We start from the raw sequence: 27,106 nt of genomic DNA, 5'->3' as shown, positions 1-27,106 counted from the left end.
CCCTGCTCAGAGCCTTGCAAGAGTGAGAACCCAGGCTGGGAGTGGGCTCGTGGTGCAGAGACACAGGGCCAGGACAAGCCCATGAATTTCATCAGCATTTCACAATTTCCAAGTGCATTTTACCCCACAGGGCATATTGGGCAAGGACATTTTCCCTGCTCTTATCTTCGTGAGACATCAATTTCATTATGGTTGGTGCTTTTCTAAACTACAGGAATAAATCAGCACAGGAGAGGCCGGGTGATTTTGTGATTTCTCCTTTTCCTGGCAATAGTTTATGTGAAGTACAATCAGCATGAAAACCAACCCCACTCTGCAGCTCAGAATGCAGGCTGCACGCTGTGCAATTAGGAGCAAACATGGAAATAAAGAGGAATATATAGATAAGCTTTTGTAAGAAACACCCTAAAAACTGCTAGACAGAAGCTACATGACCAACTGGGGTGTAATTAATTATCCAAACTAGTTTTCACTTGATACACACACACCTTTGTATTTTTTTCCATCAGTGGGGAAAAAAAACCTTTATGCAGCTTTAAGTGGATGGCCATTTTTATTCCAAGCAATAAAAAAACCCAACACTTATGGTAATTCCCCAGGGAAAAAAATAAAAAGCAAAAATATAAAAAACCCCAAGGTTACACAGTGTCACAACTTGTAATCTCCCCCTGCTAGGACTCGTACATATTTAAATACTTTAATGCTGCTTCAAAGGAGAATGCTTCAAAGCAGAATCAAAGCGGGAATATATTTTAAAGTGACAGATCTAATAATAAATTGCTGTTTCTGCTCTCCATTTCCACAAGTGTCCTCAACCAAAATGTGAATTTATTTACGACTAAAAGGAGCAATCATTTTCTTTTGATGCAGGGGCAGACAGCTTAGAAGTCTGAACATTATATTCAAATTACAGCGACTGCAGATGAGCATTCAACATATTTGCCAATAGCTGCTCCAGAACCACCTCCAAAAAAGCTGTTCCCAGTTACTGGTGCTCAATATTGCTTGGGGTTAAGGTGTCTAAACCTTCACACTCAAGATGAAGGCTTCATTCCTTACTACATTTTACTTCTTTCTAATCTAAATAGGACCCCTGGACATTCCCCATCCTGTCTTGTAGACCAAATAAAACTCTTGATGTTTTGCTCCATCTGCACACCCTTGCAGCTTAAGCAAAGACAAATACATTTATTACTGACTTAAATACCACAAAAACTTGGTAAAAAAAAAGAAGCCTAAAGAGATCCACATGCCAGTATAAATCCAAAGGGAGAACCCACTCCATGCTGCAGGAAGGAAGCCTGAAGGGAAGCTGAAGTTGGGTGCTGTTAGGCAAAACCAGGAGAAATCCCAAACCAGACCCACTCAGAGGGGCAGCCCCAGTACCTAAATGATGTAATTAATCACAGGACACACTGAATTACTCTCTGGGGGCTCCTGGCCGCTTTTGACTCATCACAGATGTCCAGATGTCCCCTGGATATCTAAACCAAGGGAGAAGAACCTCCTGCCAAAATACCTGCAGCCACACAGCTCATCAGCACTGAGAGAGTATTTGACAACAGCTTTGCAAGGGGCTGTGGATGCTTTTTGTGGGAATACATTGACAATCAGAAGAAAAACCCATTAACTTTACAAAGTGACACAGAATCTTAGCTAGAACAGAGCTGTGGAACAAGGGAATAAATGTTTCCTCTGCAAGGTGACACCAGGACATCAAGTCTTGCAGATTATCCAAACCTTATATTGCCCACATCCTGCTTGCTAACTTAAAATAAAAATAAATAAAAAAATAAATAATCAGGGTCTTGTATTTTCTCATCTTTGTCTTCCCTCTAGAAGCTCCTTTGGACAAGAGGAGCTGCAGGAAAGCTGCACACTGAGCAGACACACTGGGTTTCTCCTCCAGCTGGGGCAAGGCAGGACCTTTGTGCTGTGCATCTTCCTGAAGAATCTCTCCCACAGCAGCAAGAACAGTCTTGTTCTGCACTTCCTCTCCATCCACTCCCAATTACATGGGAGCCACAGGCACACAGGTATTTTAAATGAACAACTAATGTTCATATAAACTGCAGCTTAGGTCATCAAAGGTTTTGAAGAAGCCCAAATTACTGAATTTCCTGAACCATGTGCCTGTTCCCACACGTGCATGAGAAAGAGGAGGAGACAGCTCTGGAGAAAGTAGGAAAAGTTCAAACTTGCACACACACAGGGCCTGGCAAAGGCTTATTTTTAAAGCTTTCCCACATGAAAGAACCTCAGCAATCAAAGCAAGTAAAAACAGGAGTTTATACTCTTAAAATGTGGCCAATTATGTAGTTTGAACAAATGTAATAATAATTTCTAAAGCACGGCAGTATTTGAGAGTGGCACTACACATAAGATGTCATTTCTAGAGGCTCTGAAAGGAGAGTCAGAGTCACAGCAATGGGGAGTGCTGAACAACCCAGACACTCCCCAGTCCTTGGAGTAGAATGATCTCTCTCCTCTGCACATCACCATAAATAACAGGAGATTACACCTGGAAATGGAAGGAGGGGCTGGGTGACAGATTTGTGGGCTTCACAATGCCACCAGCAGGAAGCAGCAATATCAGAGCAGTGACTGCAGTGTGGGAGGGCTCAGGACAGGTAACAGATGGCATTTAAATCAGAAAAATCCCTCACTGTTAAAGCATTTCCCATGGTTCATCACAGCACAAGGCAATTTTCTTTTAAGAGATAAAGGTAGACCAGAGAGTGACTCACAGGACCAAACACAATGGGAGGATGGTTTGAGATCAGTGCAATTCACTTTGATTCAAGCACTCAGCTATATTTGATCTGCTTGTTATACCAACACTGAAGCACCAAAACAGATTAAAGGCAGTTAATTGAGCATGGAAAAAACACCGAGTTTGCTGAATCATAAAATTCTCACCGTAAAAAGAGCACTCTGATGTAAACTGGATTTCCTACTCCAGATGTAAAATCTAATTATATTGTTTCATTATGCACGTTACAGGGATGGACTTACAATACATGACCCAAACCCACAAGGGGTACAAACACATCCTATTTTGGGAACTGGGGCACACACACTCCTACAAGAAGCAAGTCCCTTTCTCATATTATTACCTGGCTAATTTCTGTTGGAGAATCAGAGCAAGGATTTCAAAAGGCAACTAAGCCATTACATCCCTTATTGCCACTGAAAAAAGGAAAGTGACACTACAACTGCAAATCTTTTAGATGCTCTTAGAAGCTCAAGTAATTAATGAGAACACTGGGAAACAGGGCTGTGTTAAGACCTATATTTTGGAATCTGGCCAAAATCAACTGCTTTAAATAATCATCGTCAAGCTAATTGAGGAAAAGATGCTCACAGAACAGAGTGAGAAGCCTTCAGACATAAGGGGGTGTCTGTGATTCTCACAACAGCTACCGAGCTGTATCTCATCAGCAAAAATTCCAGGGAAGGGTGGGAATGCAATTGTAACACTACCTGAGTGTAAGAAAGTGTGAACAGACTTTTATAGCACACATTGTAAGTCAGGATTTTAGCAAAAAGTCAAAAAGGCTGAGGATGCCTTTTATCCTTCATCTTTGTCTAGAAAAAGAAATAAATTTGGGGTTGGAGCTGGACACTCTTTAAGGTCCCTTCCAACCCAAACCATTCTATGATTCTCTGAAGTTATTCAATGGTAAGTTATTACAGCTCTCACAGAAAGGCTTTTCTGTGCCCAGGAATTTCTGGGCTTCTTTCACAACTGATTAAGGAGTTTATGGAAACATCCCCCTGCCCTGCACATGAACCAAAACACCAGGAATAGGAAAACCTGGATACTGTTTCCTGCTTCCAAGTGGAAAGCAGCATGCTTATCACTCAGCATCCTCTGTCTCAGGGAAAAAAGGTCTCAGGGTATCAGAGAGGGCACTTGGAATAGCCCAAAAATTCCACCAGTTTGGCTTTTATGCCCTCAATCAGCTCAGTCAGGACCTTTTTGATGTGTTTCTGGAAAATTATGATGTACTCAGGTTTTTCACTAGTGAAGTGAGAATATTCATATTTTTGTGAACATGAAAACCAAATTAATTTCTCTCACAACTCCTGTCCATGTCATTCTGCTATGGTGAGCTGTGGTGCAATGTAGCCAAAACACATCCAGAGGCACAAAAAGCCACAGCTCACATTTTCACTCAGCAGCACCCACTAGGTTTGTGGTCTGAGGTGGAGGAATGGGAAGCACCAAGACAGATTGGGCTCATGGAACACAGTTTGCATGAGAAGAGCAAATAATTCCTGTTTGTCCTTAAAATCCACATTTAAGAGAGACAGTCTAATTTGTCTTTGCTAGAACTCGACCACACATCTAAAAACAAGGGACATTAGTGTTCTCCCCACGTTTGGGGCAGTGCTCCAGTAACTAAGGACATCTCTCAGTGGGAGAATTCCCTTTTATTGCTGCTCCAGTGGCTGCCTGGGCTGAGCAAACAAACCCATCAGTGGCCAGGGTAAGGCTAAGAGCACTGACAAGATGTTGTACTCCTGGGAAGATGGAAGTTTACAACCTCAGCAGCAGCATTTGAAAGTAGAATATTTTTATTTTTTTTTTTTAACTCTGAGATGGAAACAAGAACCACCTGATGGTATTTCCAATATCTATTTCTGGTATCTCTTGAATATTTGTGATAAATTTTCACCTTGAAACTCACAATCTGAAAAGGAGAATTTCAGCTAAGAACCTACATGGCCTTTGTGTCTCAAACACGATCCAAAAGACACACCAAGGACCTCCAGTCCATGGGAAGTAGATCTCACAGGACCCATCCCCTGGAGTTCTGCTTGGAGCTTGGCTTGGGCTTCTACAAGTTGTGGTTTTGCCTCTGGAACTTCCAACCAGACACATTTTCCACAGACAATTAAATAATGGTGAGTGAGCTGTGGGACGTGACGTTTAATTTTCAGTGGCTGGGGAAAGTAGCACAGGAGCTGCAGGCAAGAGAATTAATCTCCTCCAGATCCTCAGAGCTGCCAGGGATAGCAACTCATTCCTCATGGTGCTAATGCTGCTCTTCCATCATTTCTGGGCACGCTGCACCAGGCAAAGCCGTGGCAGTAAATGTACACATTTATATGCATTCACCCACAGATTATTACATTGTTCACAGGGAGGCTGTGGATGAGCCAGGAATATAAAACAGCATCAAGGATGATGTATGTGTTGGTGAGAAGACCACCTTATAAAATGGCATAGGGGTAACTGCCCAACAAAAGGCACAGCTAGAATTTATTCATAAATACACATCTATTGAATTTTTGTTAAAGCATGTACGAGTCCTGGGAAAGACACAGCTTCTTCCCAGACCTCCTGCCCAGGGTCAGAAGAGCAACACTTCCTGAACTACTGAGGGAATGCACGCAGGTGTCTTTAATTCATGCACAAAGAGGAAAAATTTTCATGCTTGGAGCAAAAGAAAAATGCCCACATGTAATTTTTATGCAGATGAAAGGATATTTTAGCATATTCCCTCCCACACAATCCATCCCAGTGCTCCTTGGCAAAGTCAGGCTTCCCTTCTGTACAAACAAGCCCTTGCTCACTTTCAAAATCCTCTTTTGATGCCCACACAAAGGTATCCTTCAGACTTCCACCCAGCTCCTGCTCCATGTGCTTCATCGCTGCTCCTCTCCCAGCAATCCCAAGCCTCTGCACCATTTCCATTCCCTTCTGGCTGGATGAATAAGCTGCCCTCTCCAACCCTGTGCTGAACCATCCCAAAGCACTTTAGGAAGCTGCGGGAGAAGCAGTTCCCAAGCCCAAGAGGAATAGCTCAAGTTTTCAGCAGACAGTCCTAAAATACACGTTCTTTTCCATTAGATATATTTATTTTTTTACATTATTATGGAGAACTCTTCAACAGTTCCAAGAAGAATAGTCAGGGAAAAGGCTGATTCACCTTCAAAGAGAACTGAGAAAGTTCAGCACGTGCAAAGCAGGCTAAATATGTAAATATGTCATGGAATAGGCTGAAGTGCAACAAATGTTTTGATGAGAACTGTTCTTACCGTATGAAAACCAGCTTGACCTTTGATGGGGCAGTTTTAATGACTGCAGAAGCATTCTGGTGGCTTCTTCCATACAATATCTGATTGTTTATCTGTTAAAAGAAAATGATTTTCATGTAAGTGGAGGAGTACACCTTGTTCTGATTTATACCACCAAGACTTCCAAGTTTACTGTGAGATAAGGAGATAAGACTCAAAGAAAATGTGGTCTCTAAATCTTGATCTATATAAAACAGGAACCAATGCAGAACTAATTTACTGTTATTAGTAAACCACAAATGAGAGATTCCCCCCCCCCCCCCCCCCCCACAGATCCCTTGAATGGGTTTTAAGGATTATTCCCAGATTTTTGGAAAACAACTTGATCTGAAGAGAATCGTACAGATGTGACAACAGCACAGATGTTTAGACAGACACCCCTGCACTTTGCCTGCAGGCTCTGGCCATTTAGGAAAACTGGCTGCTAAGATTGTGCTGACTCCTCAGCTCTGCTGAAGGAAACAGGAGTGGGAGTCAGGGAGATGAAGGACAATTTAAGGACGTGATGCTGCCTCACTTCTGCTGTGCTGGATCTACACCTGAGCACAGCAGCAGACACCAAGCACTCCTCTGGACCCAAGGAAATGCTGCAGCTTTCAGGGGAAAACAGCCTGGCCACGACATGACCCAGCTGGGCAGCAAGGCCATGGCTTGGACTGGTCAGCAATGGTGTGGCCACAGCACCAGGGCAGTGAGTGACCCCTGTGCTGGGCACTGCTGAGGCACCTCCAGGGCTGGGCTCAGTTTTGGGGTCCTCAGGCAAAGAGGGACATGGAGGAGATGGATGGTCCAGGGAAGGGAAAAGGGTTGGGAGAGGGTCTGGAGCACCAGGAGAGTCTGAGGGAGCTGGGAAGGGGCTCAGATGGAGAAAAGGAGGCTCAGGGGGGACATTGTGGCTCTGCACAAGTCCCTGACAGGAGGGGACAGCCGGGGGAGGGGGGGGGGGGGGGATTTGGGATTTGCTCCCAAATAACAAGAAACAGGACAGGAGGAAACGGCCTCAAGTCACACCAGAGGAGACTTAGACTGATATTTAGAAAAATTTCTCCATGGAAAGGGTTGTCCAGCCCTGGCACAGCTGCCCAGGGCAGGGGTGGAGTCCCCATCCATGGAGGGATTTTAAAGCCCTGTGCATGTGGCACTTGGGGACATGGGGCAGTGCTGGCCTGGGCAGTGCTGGGGGAACGGTTGGACTCTGTGTCTTAGAGGACTTTTCCAAACTAAACAATCCTATGCTTCAAATACTGCAGTTTTTTTCCTCCCACTCTAAATTTACAACATAATATTTACATTCACATTTGATATACCAATGCTGCTTAAAACAATAATGACAACGGAGCCCAGGAACAATTTAGTTGTGATTATAGAAGGAATTTTTGTTACTGCAGATGTTTGTATTGGATTCTGGGCTTGTGACCTTAGAAGGTTTTTTTTTTTTCATTCAAACAAGAAACAACAGGCCAAGTCTTCCAGCCTGGTGTGATATGGGCTAGTCAGACACATTAGGAATATTCACAAATCTTACTTTCAGAGGGTCAAAACATGATGCAAGTTCATCAGTTAAATAAGGACAATGCAAGGACAAGAATAAACCCCCTAACACTTGGCTACTGATTGGGACTGAAGTGCACAACTTTTGCCTACCAAGTCTTTTACTGTACAAAGACCAACCCAAGAAAGGTCTAAAAGGAAATAATATCCTACAATATCACTATCCCCAAAGAGTTAATATAGTTCTGTCTGCAACTGCAGGGTGAGAAGCAACATCCTGGGTCATGCTTCATTAATCAAACATCAATTCAAAAAATCCAGTGGCAAAAATGAATGAATGCTCAGCTGCATTCTGGCTTCAAGCTCAACTTGAAATTTTCAGTGAGTTTGTTGACTTAATTTCTCTAAGTTCGAGAATAAATTGTTCACTGGGAATACTGTATGCTTTACAAATTGTTTGGATTTAGTTAAATTACCATCCATTTTCCTAAACAGCAGACTTCTTAGATTAAAATTTATAGTCTTTACTCTGGCTAAATTAATCCTATTCACTACATGTATCAAATAGTCCAAAATTTAATTAGCTGTGAGCTGGGTCTCTAAGTTATAATTATTTAATTACTCCAAAATGAAAGCATAATCAAAGTAATATATCTCTACAAGGTTTTGGACTGTCCTACAGAGTTATTACACCCAGTGTTAATTTTTCTTGTTTTTTTTAAAGTACACTTTCTTTTGCAAAATAAATTAATGGTCTGTTAGCTGCAGACACCACAGTGATGAGCAAAACACCAAAGCCTACTTAAATAAAACAAAACAGAGAACATCTAGGGTTTCAGAAGAAACACCATTTTAAATCTTTCAAATTAAATAAAGTAACATGTCAGATTACTCAAATACTACTCAAAACATATAAATCTGTGCTTAACTTTTTTGCATTAGAGATTAGAAAAGAAAAACAAAGGCTCGACTAAGCAAAAGAAATAAACTGATCTAAATCAACCTGAACTCTTCTTTAAATGTCTCTTTCCATAACTCCTTGGAAAGCCAGCAGAGCTCAGAGAAAGATAAAAACTTGCTGCAGGTATGAGGTCAGGTCAGCACACAAGTTCAGCCTTTAATGTAATCACATATTGCTTTATGGCAGATTTAATCACAGATCCCAAATGTACTGTTGCCTTCACCTACAAAAGTTTTGTTTTACAGCTTCATGCACTGAAGTAGCAGAAAGTACAAACTCACTGAAATCTGAGCTCTTGGGTTCAGAGGAAAATGTCTCCAGGATTGTTTGCTTCTCAAACTTTAATTTGCAGAAGAGAAACGTTAGATATGGATATTAAAAAAACCCCAACCCACACTGTTTTTACTACGTGGCAGTAATGGAAATCCATAAAATTAGTATCATCTGATTTTTATGAAAATCAAGTTAAATGATACCCTGAAGCTAGTAAAAATACTGGCTTAGCTTTCTGTAATAATTATTTCTTTGTACAATGCACTGGGTTCCTTCTTACCACAGGAATTGCAGCATTTCAAGATTCAACCAGACTCTCTGAAACAATGGGGAAATGGTTTCAAGCCCTTTTTTTTTATCAGTCAAATTTTATATACTGAAACTCCATAAAGTACAAGTAACAAAAGCAAGAGGAAAACAACGGAGAGAAAAACTAATTAGAATGTGAATTTCCCTCTCTTCACCAAATTTCTTGCTGGGCACATGTTTAAACATGTGCATCATCTAAAGTGATCAGCAGACCATAAAATCCATAAGGACAGGAAATATCCTGCTCTGAGCTGGCAGCTGATCCCTGTGGTTCCCCACCTGGGGAGCGTGGAGAAAGGACATTGGGAAGCCACAGATTGCCTGTGCCCTCCTGCCCAGCAACCTCCCCTCCCAGCTTCACCTGCTGCCAGCCTGAAAATCACCACCCAAACCCAGCCTGGGCTGGGGAACCTGCACACAAAGCGCAGAAAAAAAAAGGATTTGCATCCTCTTCCGAAAAGACCAAAAGGACACTGGAGCAGTTTGTGCAGAGAAGCTGCAGCTGCCCCATCCCTGGAGGTGTCCAAGGCCAGGTTGGACAGGCTTTGGTGCAACCTGGGACAGTGGCAGCTGTCCCTGCCCAGGGAATGAGATGAATTTTAAGGTTCCTCCCAACCCAAGCCACTCTGTGATTCTGTTCTCTAATTCCCCAGCAAATAAACAGAGAATTAAATGCCAATCCCCCACATCTTAGAACAGAAATGACATTGTGAGTTTGGCTGGGGACCTCATTTACTTGGGCAAAATACTGCTGTATCTATTGTATTATTACAGCATAACTTCTATTTATCTAAGCACCTTTAAATAAAACAGCAATAAAAATGCATTTAGCACAAAAGCTCTCCGGCTTTGAAATATGACAAAAATGGCATAAAGAAATAAAATGTAATAATTGTCTCTCAGGCAACAGTCCAGAATGGACAACAGGCAAACTTTTACAGCAATTTTTGACTCTGAACACTGGCTTTTACTCTTTCAAGAGGTGCTGTGGCCTCACAGAATAAAACACAGAAAGGGCTGGGTGGGAAAGGACCTTAAAGCTCATCTCATTCCAACCCCTGCCATGGGCAGGGCAAAGTCCACATCCAAACAAGCAGTTTCTTTCCAAAACCTGCCCCATCTTCAGCAAGAGAAGGGGAAATGGCAGAACATCCCAACATCAGTAATTCAGAATAAGAGGGCTCCAAACAGCCTGGTTTATAAATAGAGCTCCATCGACTCTCTCAGGGGGAGATGATAATAATAACAACAATGATAATAATGATAATAGCAGGGTGGATAATTCAGTGTGAACAAAGCTCCTGGCAGGACAGGCCCACGCAGAGCTGAGGAGCAGCAGGACTCGAGGCACAGGTACAGCTCCAGGTGAACCTGCTGAGGGCCATGCTGGGCACAACCAGCCACAAGACACCAAGCAGTGCAGACACCTGCACTAAACCAGCACGAGAGCAAGGTGGGAGCACCACAGATGGTTCCTCTGCTTGGGGAAAGAATGAAAAAAGCAGAACTTGTATCCTGTAAAAAAAAAAAAAAAAAAAAAAGAATCCTTCTGCGCAGGGACGAACTTCTGACCCAAGTCATTTTCCCATATGTATAAAAGTAGGATGAAAGAAACTTCTTCCCTCAAAAAGCTGTCTTCTCCAGCCACATACCCATCGAAAAATAAATCACTGGAGAGGTATTAAAAATTAACGTTCACATGAAGGTTTTTTCAAAAAGCCAGGATCACGCCCCAAAAGGCTACTGTTGTTTGCAGAAGCTAAAAGTGAGCTGGTATTTCATTAGTTCAGCAACAAAAGATTTTATGAATAAGGAGCTGAGGCAGCCTGGCAGCATCCCACATCCTTCAATTGAATCCAATCAAACTCCAGTTCAAAAGAAAAATGAACAGGCAATATCTATCTGTCTAAATGGCCATCCCATTAACCTGAACTCCATCCAAAGCCACAGGGAATAATCTGCACACCCTGCAGTGGCATCCTCTGCTTTAATGGAGCAAGACTGTCCAACTGGGGCATCCCAGGACAGCCCAGAAATGCCAGAGGCTTCCCGAGATGTGAATCCCTTCTCTTGCTGAGACGTTCCAGTACTGAAAACTGAGGTGTAACTAAAGATGCAGATGCAAATGTACTTTAAACATGCAGTTAGGTGAGAACCAGACATGAGTTTTGTCTTCCCACTGCACATGGATAATGCACAACCCATCCCTTTGTAATGCAGGATGTTTGAATTTATCCTTTCCTATGAGGAACTGCACTCCTGTGCCCACTGGTGGCACATCTTAAATTGGATTGCAAAGATAAACAAGGTAGTTACTAAAGTCTCCTCCTTGACTTTTTATTTGAATCTTGGCATTTTTGAGATGGAGAATCTCTTTCCTTCTACTGAAAGGAAAAAAAACCCCACATTTTATTTACAACTTAATGGGGAAATGAATGAGGGCAACACCATCACTTTGGGAAATGCTCAAATGCTCCTTATATTGTGGCTCATGCATGCAAAACCCAGCCTTGAGGTACATGTGATTAATGTAATTAATGGTGCCTTTTCAAGAACTTAACTTTAGATCCTCTGCTCTACCAGGAACTACCTATGACATGCAGAGAAAAACAGTACCATGAGTTCTTTCAACACACCCCAAATTTAAAAATGTTCATTCTTTTACTATTAGAATTCAGTGTCAGGGATAGGAAAAACATCATTCTGAAGGAGAAAGCAATTTTTGTACCCTACTCCATTATGGTCCAAAATTTCATACCTTTTCTTACACTTAAAATGAAATCAATTTCAGATGATAGTGTTTTCATAGCCAAAAAAAGGTCTTACTTGTACTATGTGTATTGAAACCTCCTAATTACAGAACTGTTAGACAATGACAAATGCTTGGACAATTCTGACTATTCCCAGGGTACCCCCAGGCAGTCCAACTGCTCTTTCTCGTGTCAAAAAATATGAAAAAATAGGTGGTTTTCTGATTGCACAGAGAGTTGCTGAAAGATCAAAGCATTACCACCCATGGAGAGCAGCAGGTCAGCAAATCCCTGCTCCTCAGTGAGAGTCTCTCTCCAAGGGGAAGATCCCCAGGGATGGATGATTTTTTTAAAGCACTGAAGCAATCACAACGTGGGGAATCACTGCAGGTACCGCAGCAAAATGTCATTTTGCAACAGCCCAAAAAGCCAGATGAAGTGAAGGAAAAGCTGCATTTTCAGGTTAAAGGTGAAGCAAGGAGACTGGAGAAAAAGTGAAGACAAAATACTCTACTTGCTAACGAGCTTTCTTGCCTCGTGGGTGAACTCGTGCCAGACACAACTAAAGAAAATAAGTATTTTAAGTTGCAACAGATCAAAACAGCTTATAGCATGAAATTTATTTTCAGGATGAGGAATATCCCTGTCATCTGTAAAAACACATATGGCAACGTTGAGGGGGTTTTGGCTGTTTTTTTTTTTTTAACGTGAAGTGTGAATTTCCCTGTAAACCACACATGCACTCCAAGGACTGATTTACTGTCCCCTTCCTGCCTTCCAGCAGCCCCTCCCCACGCAGAGCTTGTGAACATGCTGAGAGCACAGACTTTGCTGACAAGACATTGCTTTTCACAGGCCAGTGATTTTTGTTTCACTGCAAACACATTTACCTGCCAAAGGCCAAGTTCTGACTTGGCATAAATCAGCACAGCTCCTCACTCAGCCACCTAATTCAACTTGCAGGCTTTAAATAAAGGTTCAAGATGCCTCTCCCTCCCTGCACACGCTGAAGGGAACAATTACCTTCAGGAGTTCATCCCCCAAGTCCATCCAGGTCACATTTTTATCTCCAGGATTTCATCCCCCAGGTGCATCCAGGTCACATTTTTATCTCCAGGATTTCATCCCCCAGGTGCATCCAGGTCACATTTTTACCTCCAGGATTTCATCCCCCAGGTGCATTCAGGTCACATTTTTACCTCCAGGAGTTCATCCCCAATGTGCATCCTCCCGTCCCGTCCCGCGGGGCCTTCGGGGTTGATCCCAACCACGAAGATGCTCATCCTGGAACGGTCCTTGTTGCCAGCCAGGCTGAGCCCCAGCCCATTCTTGTCTTTCTCCAGCTCAATAATGTGCAATTCTCCCGGGAGATCTGCATATCTCTGCCTGATTTTTTCTGGGAAGGTCAAAAAATGTAAAGGGAGTTAGAATGTGAAGTGAGTTACATGCAGATGTTCAACAACACACACAAATATGCAAGAAATTTATGGCTTCTCAGCAAGTAAGTGTTTTTTAACAGAGGTCTTTTCAGCACAGACGCTAAAATACCATTTGCTCTGTGTGTATCAGTCACACAGCAAAATACAGCATCAGCTGCAAATAGTGTTCACATTAAACCCATACTATTGTAATTATTTGTACAACAGCCTGGGTCCAAACCAAAACTTTTCTGAAAGGAGGGTAAACAAGGAAATTCCAGAGGCACCTTTACCTTATAAAACCTATCAAATTCAGGAAACTCTCATAAAGTTCGAGCTGCTTAATTAACCACTGTGGGAAACTGAAGCACTTAATAGCTCAAACACCACTGCAAGCTCACATCTCAAGGTAAAACCTTGTGCTTCATCCTGGTGACTCAGGAATCTTCTCTGCACACTCTGCTGAACTTGATGGGTTGATTACGCAGAGCAGATGTCAGAGACAATGGAGATGAGTGATTGCATTTCTAAATGCAGCCTCACCTGATATTAAGGTAGTTATTTGTCTTTCATCTGCATTTCAAGCATTCCTGTGACAGAGCTCGATATATTTCCAAAGTTATTTGGAGCACACAGCGTGGCTGGGGACGCTGACAGGTTAATCTGAATGTCTTTTCACCACTGGCATACAAACATCTATCACCACTGCTGGGGAGGGCAGCTCTTTGCTGTCTGCTTTCCCTTTCCAGATTTCAAACCACCACCTGCACCCTTCAGCCGGGCCACACATTTGAAAAAGCAAATCAAAGTATATCCCTGTGGATGGGTGTCACCTTTAGCACAGAGCCCAAGGTGAAAGAAATTGCTGCATTATGCATGAAAAGGAGAAATAAGGGATATTATATGTTCAACCGTATCCCTGAGTCAGCAGCAGGAGCTAGATCAATATTAGCTACTACCACTCTCCTGGGGAAGCATATTTTAATAGTATGATTTAACTGCTGTAGTGAACGTTCCCATGACAACGAGAAAGAGGGAAAAGAGCTGGGGAAGGTGAGAGGGAGGCAACCAAAAGTGAATTAAAAACTGCTGAGAAGAAAGAAGATGAGGTAGAGATGTTCCTTCCACAGCCCCTGTGCTGTCAGGGTGACTGAGCTGCACATGGGACATTCCCAGTGGCTCTTCTCTCCAAGGGTCCTTCCTGAGCAGCTCCAGCTGCAGCAGCCCCTTGTGCCTTGGCAGAGCCCCCAGGGACATGGAGAGCAGTTTTCCATCTACACCCAAGAGAATTATCCACACTGAGAGCAGCACAGGCACCAACCAGCTCTCCCCTCGCTGTATTTACAGGCTGGCATTTTTCCTCAAAATCCCCAGTGCCTGAGCCTAAAACCCCCAGGCTGTACAGTCAGAGTGAGATGTTATTCCCGAAAAGCTGATGAAGCCCTGCAGAGGTCTGCACACAATCAGAATATCACAAAAAAAAAAAAAAAATATTAGAAAGATCATTTGTTACTATCAGTTCTATGCCCCAAAAATTTCATGTAACTGTGTTAAATGGCAATCCATGTAGCTGCATGGCTCTTTAATGTATTTCTTAACTAATTATTTAATTATTATCGTTAATGCTTTTCTTAACTAATGGGGTCAACATGTAATTAGAGATGTGGCTTGCTACATGGATTTGGAAACTGTTTTGTCTTCTTAGTAACAGAACAGCAAGACAGGAAGGGTCTCAGAAAATGGTGTTTCTGAAAGCAAAGAAGATACAGCCACACACCTGGTTTGTTCACAGCACCAAGGTTTAATTTCTTTGCCCACGAGGCCAAGTCCAGACCTGAAAATCTCTAAGACATTTGCTGCTCACCACAATTAGACAAATAACTCATTACAGCACAGCAAGGAGCTGCAGCACACCCCAGAACAGGGCACCAGCAGAGAAGGGCTCTTCTTACTTTTCTTACATTTTTTCTTACTTTTCTTACTGATTGCAATTTTGTGGCTAGAGCTAAGAATGGGAGCTGGAGGGCTGCTGTCCATCACTCTCTGCCACAGCTCCCTCCACTGCTTGTTGTACATGGGTAACACATCTCACTTCTGTTTGCCAGGAGCAAGGAACATGTCTAAAGAATAATTTTAACAATTCACAGCCGGGTGCACAGGCAGGAGCTGAAGGAGCAAGGAACACACACACGTTTAAATGCACTGCAGATGAAGCTGCACATCTTCAGAGACTGCCTCAAAGCTCATTCCTGGCTTGTCAGTAAAACCACCTGAAATTCCCCAGCACGAGCAGCCCTGTTACACTGCAAACACACATTGCTCCAGCCTCTGCCTGCAAAGTGGCTCTGAGACTGAGGGCAGTCTGTAATTCCATAGTGTTTCCTGCCCAAAAATGCGTTTTCTCACATAGGAGAAATGTTGGCAGCTCAGAAACACGTGTATGTTCCCTTCTGAGCTGGGCTGGAACTATAAATGAGCATCAGTCCTTCAAAAATCAGTAGTTTGGGCAAATGCTTGGGATGGGACAAAGCCCCACTAAAATTCCCGGTCTGCCCAGGTTGGGCCAGGTCTGGAAACTTGGTGAGCTGAATCCCAGCTCTGTGCTCCGGATGTGGGAACAAATTTTGGGTAAAGAAAAAATTTATCTGGACAAAAAGCAGAGACCAACTCCAGGGCTGGTCGCTTTGTTTGTTAAGGGGCTGGGTTGTTGTCTTTTGGGTTCTTTTTAAAGTGTCTTCCCCATTGTAATATTTGTTGGAAAAAATCCTTACTTACAACAGGAAGAAGCCTCTGTGTGGACTAAGCCCTTGATTCTAAATTATCACATTCATTTCCAAAGCAACTATTCTGTGGTTTTAAATGGCTGGGGTGACCAAGAGGTAAAACAGGGGGAGACCAGGGAGGGAGGATGAGGATGTTCCGTGCCAGCCCCATTTGCATCTTGGCAAAAGGAACTGCTGTCCTGGAAAAAGGACAAGTAGAGACACCCCTGCTTTTAAAATCAACCCTCTCCTAGCAAGGGCTGCCTCCTCCCTGGCCAACAGAAGGTTCTGGCTCTCCCCAATCCCATCTCCTACAGTTCAACCAGGAAGAGCTGTCCTGGCCAGGCAATAAAATGACAACAAATTCCCAGCGGTGCTGCCTTACTCATCCAATCTGCATACAAATATCCTCTGAGCATCCAGCTGACTTCCTACAGCACTGTCATGGTAGTCTCAGTTTGCCTTTTAATAAGGATCTCACAAGATTATTTTAAGCAAGTATTTACTGCTTAAACAAACCTGCTTCTAAGGCATCTTCTTTTGAATGCCTTTTTCAGCTGTTTTTTCTCCTCTCCAGCTGGTATCAGTTTTCAGCTCCCTGCCTAGGATTGGGGAGCCAGCTAGCATCTGCTTTTGCAAAGAATTCCATTATCTGCCTTCATTACCAGACACTTTACACGAGGCAATTGTAATTCTGTTGTTGCTGCATCACACATGGGACATGGCTCTCTTGTTTTGGCACTACCCGGGGCTGTTTCCACATTCGGTCACAATATGCCCATCACAACTTCTGCAAACACATCTCACCAAGGATATTTCACCAGCTAATACTGCAGCCAGCTTCTCTTAAAAACACCATGCAGATGTAGCATGAGCCAAAAGCACAGAGTAAACGCTTTAGTGATCACTCCTGCAATGGTATTTCCCAGTTCTATAAGCAATTACATTTCAGAGGGAAACCCTGGAAATGGAAGACAACTGCTCTCAAACAATCTACTGTTATGCTGCTGCATGTTTCCCTGCCTCAGACACTATTCCTATTATATTAAACTGAGAGATAAAAGAAATAAATGGGGACAATATGGTCAGGATATTGGAGTTTGCACGATCTAGTCCTGCAACAAATACACAATTTATCTGTAACACCAGAACCAGACACTGCTCCTAAGGAAGGCAAAAAGCATGTATAAAGCACTTGCAATGGGCTGAAGAGCCTGTTTTCCCAAACCTCACGACATGTCCAGTTAAATGAGCAGAAAGGGAAGAGGTGCTGCTTTGGAAAATGGTGTTTCTGCATGATGCAAAGGAGAGCCCATCCAGAAAAGGTAAAAAGAGGAAAGAAAAAGCTCTGGATGACTCAGCGAGGTGATTTGGTTTAGTATCAAACGCTCGGTATTAAAAATGTCAAGGCAAAATATAAAGAAAAGGGGAAAAAGACCACAAAGGGAGGCAACAGCTGATATTTGAATCTAGAAGGTGATGCCGAGGATTTCCCATTCCTCTTGTGTCGCCCCAGATCCCTGTTAGCAGCATATGCTGGCTTCTGGAGACCTCATTTATCAGCCTGTGCTCGTTCTGATGCATTTATCTCCCATTTTTATCCCACAGCACAAAACCTGGTTACAGCCCTGGTCCTCCCCAGCACAGCTCAGGCAGCAGTGCTGCAGCAGCACAGCTCTCACTGGGTAGTGACAGACATCAGAATGCAGGCAGCATCCACTGCACAGAGCCAACCCTGCATATCAAGCAACCAATTCCCTTCTTGATTTCACTACAAACATTAAAAAAATTATTGTAGGAAGTCCCTTGAAAGCTAACCCTAGAGCTGTGAGGGCAGCACATCTAATTTACTGATTACAATTTACAAGAACCTAAATAAGCATATTGAAGGGACCATAATTGAACAAATGGGGTTTAGAAATCTCCCACTACTAATAATATAATAAGCTTATTGTTTTAATCTTCCTACTAGCCCTGCATTCAGCTCCAAGGAGGCAGGGAGTTCTTCAAACCTTATCTCAAAAGTGATGCACTCATCTGTCTTCAGGAGCTTTAAAGAAAAAAATATTCCTATAATGCTTTTCTAAATTCCATTAAATCGTTACAATTCTTCTCTCAGTGGTCAGCAAAGATGAGAAAAATAGGGCAGTTGCATTCAAAAATCTAAATGGATGGGCCAGAAATCCTGCTCTCAGCAGTCCCCTTCCCTCAGGTGATGAGAGAGGTGTATCCTTGTGAATGCTGTTGTCTCCAAACCTGGGGGCAGAGAGAGGTCCCCACCTGACCCAGAGCCTCAGCATCCCCTACAGTTCCCTCTGGCATCCCCCTGGCAGCACTTGGCTTCACGTACACCATTTGGAAATCATTTCCCAAACCTGAAGTGACAATCTGCAGGAAAAAACAAAACTCGGCATTCCTGTTTTCCCTTTGGCAGACTTCAATTAATTCTCCCAGTTAAGAAAAAGAGCTCCACGGCCCCTTCTTCCCCAAAATACTGTCAGCCAAAATACTTGAACATTACTTGAAATTCCATGAGGGAGAGAGCATGCACCAGGTGCCACAAACAGCCCAAGTGTGGGCTACACACCCTGACAAATAGAGCTCACCTGAGCTCAAGTGTAAAACAAGCATGCAATAAACTCTCCTGAGACAATATCCTTACCCTAGCTGAGGATTCCCTCTTTTCCTTTTTTTGTGTGAAGGATTTGGGCTCCTGTTTGGGATCTCCAAGTTCCTTCTCACTGCTCCCTCCGGCTCAGGCTCCAACTCTGTTTTGCTCCTCTCATTCTGAGCTCACAAAAGGGAAGTTTCCTTCTCTCCCAAAGCTCTCCCTAAATCCCACCTGTCCCTCACATCACTTTTTGCAGCAGAAGATGGAAATTCCTGCTGGTGCTTGTTAACCCATCCAGGAAGAAGGGGATAATGAGAGCCTCCACAATCCTATTCAAGTATCATTTCAGCCTGCTCCTCTGAGCAGGTGGCACTTAGAAACTGTCACCATTAATTACTTCTTCCTATAATCAAAGGAATCATCACTTCCCCAAAGAAAACAGCAGAGGGAAAAGTGACTGAAAACCAGGGTAACTGTGGTCCATAGTATCAAAGAGCATCTCCAATGCTTGCACCATTTCACACCAACATTTCACACAATTGGAGTGTTTACCAACAATTCTTTTCCTTATTCAGGCCCAGAGCTTCATTCTGAGGCTTCACTTCCATTACACAACATTACAGTTCTCCATACTGTATGTTTTTCTTTTTTTAAATTAGATGAGAAGGCCATGATGAGCCTATGTTTATCTGGGACCTTTTAAAAGGATATTTAGTGGAAGTGTGGTAAACAGAGCATCCCGATGCCAGTAATTGGTGATTGCAAGGGAATCTGCCTTCCCCTGCACACAATCCTTCCACTCGTTTGCCTTTCAAATGATGCATTAACCCTCATGCAAGCACTGGGGTTTCCTCAGTGACCTCCTCTGGCTGCTGTGCTGTGGCAATCACTGGAGCTGAGCTGGGAGTGCCCCTGCTCCAGCTGATGCTGCCCAGGTCCTGCAGGCTTTGGGGGAAAGCCCTGGCAATTCTGGGAAGCTGGGTGTTTCCTCCAGATAGGAGACATGCTGCTGGAGCATCACACTGCCACTGCTTGATTAAACACAGTCAAATAGCAACAAAGTCTTCTTTTGGTCCTTTTGATAAAATCCACTGTGAGGATACAAATGGTGCTGTGTAAAAATACATTATGCCTGGGCTGTGAAATGCCAGACTGGAGGCATTCTGGAGTAATTAAATCCTGAAAACGTGAGGTAGGTTCCAATGACAACTGCTGCAGACCCTGTTTTTAAGAGTAAAATCCCATAAAACCACTTTAATGTAAATATCCCAATGCATTTTGTGCAGCTGAAGTCACTCAGTGCCAACACCCTGCACTCTCCAGAGCTCCCCAGCTCGGAAGCATCCTGGAGATAAGGCTCAGTTATCTCTGCTGCAGCTCCCCGAGGAAAACACAGCTCTCTGGGAAGCCTGGGTGAGAGAACAGGGCAGGAACATCAGCAAAGACTGCAAAGTCCCAGGGGAATTCCAGCTGTCACCTGGCACTGAGCATCAGGGATCTGTAAGGATGCACCAGCACCAGATTCCCAGCTGCTGATGCTTTAACCACTCTTTCACCACTCAGTTTTGGAGAATATCTCCCAGCTGAGACAGAAATTTCCTTCCTGACCTACTCTCACAGAACCACAGGATCTCAGGAGGCGGGAGGGACCTGCAAGGCTCACCCAGCTCCTGGCAGGAGCAGGTTTTCTGGCTTGCTCCTGCTCACTTTGCTCTGCTAGGATCTATGACCTCCTTCCCTACACTTGGATTTGAAAGCTGCTCATTCATTTGATGTGTCTGGATATTGGGAATTCTAACTCACTGCTTTCCCCGCTCAGCCTCAATGCAAACAAATGAATATTGTGAACATTTAAATTCTTCCTCCCCTGACAGGAATAATCTAAGTTGATCATGACAGTGTTTAATCTTTAATAATGATGTTCCCACAAAGCGACTGGTACTGCCATTATCTTGGAGTCTTTCTGCATGGAGTCTAATTAAAGAGAACTGTGTCAGACTCTTGTCAGAAACTGAGAGATTGTTACCTAATGAAGGCTTTTAGGGGCCCAGTGATAAGTAACTGCGAGAGGCAGCACTCAAGTCAGAAGTCAAGGTGATATGACATTTCTTGCTTAGTGATTCATTTAATTAGATTAATTTAAGAACCTGCAGTGAGAGCCTGAACCTCCTCCATCTACAGTGGGACTAGAGAAATCTGGATTTAATAAAAAAGACTTTTTGAGCAGCAAACACAGCCTGTGCTGACGAGCCCAAAGATCTACAAAACATTCTTCCAGGAAGGTCTCCAGGGGGAATGCCACCTGTTGTGAAACGTAGGAAAAAACTCAAACAATGTAAAACTTCACATAAAAATCAGAACAGTTGCACTAAACAAGGCATAAAAACAAAAAAGGACTAGGGAGCTGGTTGTGGAAGAGCAGCTGAAGAGGAGGAAATGGAACTGGGCATTGGGATAAGAGATGGTGCAGTGTCCCAACCCTCCTTGCTCTGGCAGCACAGCCCTGTGTGACACAAAAAGCCACATCACAGTGACTTGGCAATGACCACCTTAAACTTTTGGATTAAAAGTCCACACCCCAGAAATCTTAAAAGTTTGCTTGCACAGCGGTTTTTAAATATGCTGTGACAGTGATTAAACTGATTAAAGCTGGATGAATCACTGGGACTGTAAAGCCCAGGAAAATGCCCACAGAGCTGGGCTGGGAATTACAGAGAGAGCCTTAACAGCAAGAAACCCCACAGAAGATTGATCATGATCAGCTACTTCAGCTGGGAATTAATTCAGTGGCAATCTTAATGATAAATTTTAATCCTCTTTACTGTTTTTAGGTTTTTGTTGTTTTGCTGAAGATTTGATTGCAACTGTCAAGCTAGTTACTACAAAAACAGATTTACTTGCACCAAAATATTTTATTAACATTGCACGTTCCTTTTTTAGGCCTACTATGGGGATCTAAGTATTTTAAGTACATATATAGGCTATACAAACATTTGTTTGTATAAAAAAGTATTTTTAGTATATAGTAAAAGTATTTTTGTATATATAGTATTATTTTAAGTATATGTATAAGCTATGCAAACGTTTAAGGAAATATAAAATTTACGATACATTTGGTTAATTAGTTAATCACGTCAACTTTCCTTCTATACTTTATATTTTTCCTAACAGAATTTACTGTTTGCATTTGGACAGAAATGAGAATGCAATTAAAACACAAACAACAGCTTCGTAATAAAAACGCTGCACACAAACACGCCAGCTACGATTAATACATGAAAAAAATGTCTTTACTGCCATGTTTTCCTTAAAAACTGTGATTTTTAACAGAAGCATTGTTATTCTCTACGGCAGAAAATGGCGGTTCTGTGGTGATCAAACCTGGTTTTAAATGGTTTCATTTCCACTTTGTCCCTGGGTTTCACACTCAGCTCCTTGTGCAGTGACCTCAGAGGAGGCTCTGCCACCCCACCACGGCCACAAACACTTCCACAATTCTCCAGCTCCCAGCTTCACACTCCCAGCTTTTATTCACAGGCCAGCAAAGAAAAATATCCTCTCTCAGCCCCTAACAAGTTGCTCAGGTTTGATAAGCTGTTTTCATTCCCACTGAAGGAGTTGTGCAGAGAAAAGCTCTTTGTTTCAGGCTGCTGAGGAAAAAGGCAAAAGCTGGATTTTTTACTACAGTCAGTGCTGGGTCCAGATTCCTCTCAATTCTCTGGGTGCACACATACTTTAAATGAAAAAAGCTATTCAGGAAAATTATGCTAATGGGTTAGAGTATGTTCAGATCTCTATGCAGATTGCCTTTTAAAACTTCCAGTGCATGTTAAAAGCAGAAAATGTTTGATTTAAATGAAATGCAAGCCAAATTTAAATTAAAAAGCAGCTAAATATTTAAAAAGCTGCATATCTAGCTTTTAGAGGACATGAGGTGACTTATGGAAAAGACCTGACCAGCCCCACAATGCTGTTCAGATGGTTTATCTCCTCATTTTTTTTTTTTTTTTTAAATTTAGGCAGCTATCTATTTTGTTAGGTTCATACCTGCTTTGTCTTCCATCAAACTAATTACAGCTCCTCAAATATTTACAAACTACCCGACCACTTTTGAGCTTTGAGCTATCAAATTGTACTTGAGTCACCAGGCTTTGGGTAGGTACAAACCTGGGTTTCCCAATGTCATGGCTTGCCTTTGATTGCTGAGGTAAAATGAAACATGAGTGAAGAATGACTGCGACACCTGGCACTGCTGCAGATTTCTGTGCCTTGGAACAAAACAAATGCACACCTACAATTCCACTTTGAAGCCTCTTCTGTTCATAAATACACAATAATATTTTTTTTTTTTGCTATGCATTTCCATTTCTCCAGCTATCATGTCCAAATTTATGGTGTCTAATGTGTTAACCACAGCCCAGCACACTGATTTTAGATCATGTTTTAGCCCAGGAGAAGTGGAGATGAAGGAGAAGGTCATTCCTCCCTCCTGTGTCCAAGTCAGCTCTCGTGCCACATTCCTGCAAATCCATTCCTCCTTCCTAGAGGAGGTTTTCAGCAGAACATTAGAGAGGATGACAAAGTGAACACTTCTCATGTAGATAAACCACTAAAACACAAACTTCCAGGTTGAAAACACATTGCTGGATTATGCCTGTTATTCCAAAAGAGAAAGGCACCAACTAAACAAAGAATTAATTCAAAGGTCTCCTTAAAATCAGACAGCAAGAGTTTCAGGAAGAATTTTCAACTGTCTTAAGTGACATACATTTAAAATAAGTGGGCACCCACTGCTAATGAGAACACAGATCTTTTTCTAGCACTGCAAGTTTTAGTCAGGCAGCAACTTCTGCATTTACAGCTGCCAAATTCCTCTTCCATCAGGTGAGGCAGGGGAACCTGGGCAGAGGAATGGACAACAATTTCTCTCCACACAAATCCCCCAGTGAATAATCCTGTGAAATCACAAAGCAGTTGCACACTCTCCCTAAATAAGCCATACATCTTCTTTAATCAGCTGTCCTGAGAGTCTATTGGAGAAGTTAATCAGGTTTATGCTGCACTTATGACATCAGAACACTTGACAGATTTGATTAAATAAAGCAATATTTTGTATTAGAAATTCTATTCTGATTATTTTTAAGCTCTCCAAAGGACAGAGCCTGGCAGATCTGTTTTCTCTTTCACAAAAGAATAAAATAGAAGTGCCAGGGTCAGACACCTTTCCTTCATATAAGAGGTGCTAAGTAAGGCATTCATTTTTCTGCAGAAGAAAAATTATATCACAAAGAAGTGAACTGAGTATTTGAAGAGAGAATTTCTTTTTTTAGTACCAAAATATGTTATTAGACAACAAATAGCTTCTCATCTAATGTATTTAATGAAATAAAGATATTAATGCATTACGCTTTGGGCATTTTTGAAATGAACACAATTATAATCAGGAAATTGATGATGTATGTGAGCAGAGACTTGCAATGTGTCGAGTACTCTTTTTCCTCCTGGCAAAAGAAATCCATCTCCAAGGATTAATCCAGGAGGAAGAGCTAAATGGATAAACTTTACTATATTAAATAGACTCACTTTTTCCATTCTGGCTGGAGGAGGAAATCAACTAAGAGAAAGTTAAAAGCTAAATGCCTGAGGGAAAAGTAAGAGTGGGGTATGGTAATTCTTACTGTAATTCTTTTGTCTTAGTATTAAATTGTGGTTTTTTTTCCCTTCTTATGGAATTTAGCCTTCAAATAAGATGAATCAGATGCATCCAAGACCTACTCTTCAGTAATAAACACTCTTATGGGTACGACGGAACTCTATGGACCCTGCTTTCTATTTTGTTTTATTTTTAAATTTACATGGCCATCTGACCTCTGGGAACTGTGGCGTGGAGCTCCACAGGTCTCAAGATGCTTCGTGTCTCTTATGACAGATGGCCAAGGCAAGACACCCAACAGATGGCAACTCACCAAAGAGATGCCAGGTCTTCCCAATGGCAGTCCAGGGGTCATGCTCCAGTGTTTATTAATTATATTTTAGTCTCTTAATAGAAATTAAGCTTAGTTCGAATAGGGTGGCTGATTTTATTCAGGTTTTTTTTTTTTTTTGGAACACAGCATGTGCAACCACCCCTTGTGCAATCCAAGCTCCTGCCCCCAAACCACTGGAGTGGCAGCAAATCTCATGGTGGAACAGGGGTCTCAATGGTGCTCTAAAAAGTTCATGAAAATAGGCAGGAGAGAAACCAGATAAATACCCTGACTGGGGGAAAGGCTTTGGTGTGAGCTCACACTTCAATAAAGGCAGAGAATTCTCTCAAGGGAAAGCCTCAGGAAGGCTCCAGCCACAGGAAAATCTCCAAGTGGCGCTCACACCTTCCTCAACATCCAGGCCAGGCGAGTGGGAGACACAAATCTGTAGGAATCCAAGTTCATTAGCTGCAGTACTCACAGCACCACTCATTAAAACCCTCACACCTTTCCCCGTCCTCATGTCCCTGTGCAAGACCTGCCCATCCCCATCCCCCAGCACTCCCATCCCCATCCTCCAGCATCCCCACCCTCCAAGCATCCCTCCTGCACATACAAACAACAGCCACATCCTTCTGGCCCCAAAAGGCTTTGCTGAGCTCCCCATTCCTCACAAACTCCTCTCCCACCTCTTTCCCAGCCCTTGCTCACAAGCTGCCCGTGCTCATCCTTGCACAGAGCTCTCCCTGCTCCCTCATCCATCACATCCCTGTCTCACTCTTTTTCTTCCCCTTCCACTCTTCTCCCAGCCCTTCAGAGATACCCCACTAGGCACCATGATGGCAGGCTGATCCCTCAATGGCTTTCTGCCCTTGAAAAACAGTGGTTTAAAAAACACATCTTCTATACAAACAGTATTTTAAAAATCACGTAACCTGCTCTTCTAACAACTCAATCCTGAAATGAACTCTTGCTCTAAAATTACAGCACTGTCTGCTTAAATCCATTAATGATGCACAACAAAGTATTAATCCTTAAATAATCTGTTATTTCTCTAAAAGAGTAACAGGTTACGAAATGGATTGAGGAAATTACAGCCAAACCTTATGACTTTAAACCAGATTTTTTTTTTTTTTTTTTTGCTAAACACATGAGGAAAAAAGCAGTTTCTGGTTCAGAACCTTGTGTTAAGGTTTAGATTCAGTTCTGAAGGTCCAGGTTGAGGTGAGGCTGGCACAGGGAGGCCAAGGGAATCTCATCCTTTCTCCTTCCTGAGCTGAGGCTGAGCAGCAACTGCACATGGAACAGTCCCAGCTCTGGCAGACATTCCAGGACCAGCACTCACTGTAGTGGTACAGGAGACACACTTTTGTGATGTTTCAGCCATTTGGGAGGTAAAATCCCTCTCTGCTCTCACAGCAAAGCATTAAGAACCATAATTTAGCTCCACCTGCAAGTGCACACACAGGAAAATGCCCTGTGCCTTCCCACCCTCTGGCTTTTCCATTCAAATGCCTCCCAGTTTGGGTACACAGCTCATCACTAAGTAACAAGTATTGCAAGTATGGGAACTTATCTTCAGGATCTTGTAATATTCCCAGGACCATCACACCATAGAAATGATGATTTCTCACCTGCCCCTAAGGAGTGCGAAGTCTGTACTTTTCCAGAGATACAGACTTCAGGATACTATACAAGCATAACATTTACAGGTTAAAATGTCTATTTAGGCTTACCATTCTGAAATTGCAGAAAAAAACCCACCAGAATTTATAAATCTGTGATAATAACACTGCTTGTTTTTCAGCTAAAGGGACACAAAACCCCTCTGAAACTACCTAATGCATTGAAACATAACAAAAACCCCACTGTTCAAAGCACTTGGTGCTTACAAAACAATCACAAATGATCTGGCAATGCCAAGGTTTACCACTCCCAGCTTCAGACAACGTTTGTCATTCACCTGCAGCTCTGTCCCCTGGCAGTGGAACACTCATCACCTGAGCAGGTCTCACATTCAGCTGGCTCAGCTGCTGCTGCTGCTGGCTCTGTGCTGGCCTGTCTGCACAAAGCAGAGCAGCAGGGTCCTCCCCTGCTCTTGCCCTTCCCCCAGACCATGACCACAACCAGTCCCCTCACCTGTCCTGTGCTCCTCTTGTACTCTCCTGACTCACCAACCCCACTGCTCCCCTCTCCCTTTCGTTCCCAAAACAGCCCCAGGATCTGATGGAACATCTGAACCTGACCCTGGATCTCGAGGTGCAGCTGGAGGGCAGGGCAAGGACAGGGCTGGCAGCACCAGCAGCTCCTGATCAGTGGTACCTGATGATGCCATCCAGATGCTGGGAATCCCTTCCCATTCCCCAGGTGGCCTGGATTAAGGGGTGTCTCAAGGGAGCAGAGCCCCATCCCTGCCCAGCCCCAGCATCCAAAATTTGCTGTTTCCTTGATGACAGAATCATGGAGTGGTTTTGGTCG

At 43.0% G+C, this 27,106-nt stretch overlaps 1 protein-coding gene across 1 annotated transcript in view; it reads right to left on the bottom strand.

Annotated features, from left to right (window-relative positions):
* Positions 1-27,106, bottom strand: part of PATJ (PATJ crumbs cell polarity complex component) — a 129,394-nt gene that overhangs the window by 38,805 nt on the left and 63,483 nt on the right. The window contains exons 26-27 of the mRNA XM_062497215.1: positions 13,071-13,267; positions 6,049-6,140 (exon numbers count right to left, since the gene is read on the bottom strand). Coding sequence (XP_062353199.1) covers positions 6,049-6,140; positions 13,071-13,267 — 289 coding nt within the window. The remainder of the gene's footprint in view (positions 1-6,048; positions 6,141-13,070; positions 13,268-27,106) is intronic.

Source organism: Cinclus cinclus, chromosome 8 (genome assembly GCF_963662255.1).
Source record: "Cinclus cinclus chromosome 8, bCinCin1.1, whole genome shotgun sequence".
NCBI classification, from domain to species: domain Eukaryota; kingdom Metazoa; phylum Chordata; class Aves; order Passeriformes; family Cinclidae; genus Cinclus; species Cinclus cinclus.
The sequence above is the reverse complement of the archived record's forward strand: the minus strand, read 5'-3'. Positions and strand labels throughout refer to the sequence as shown.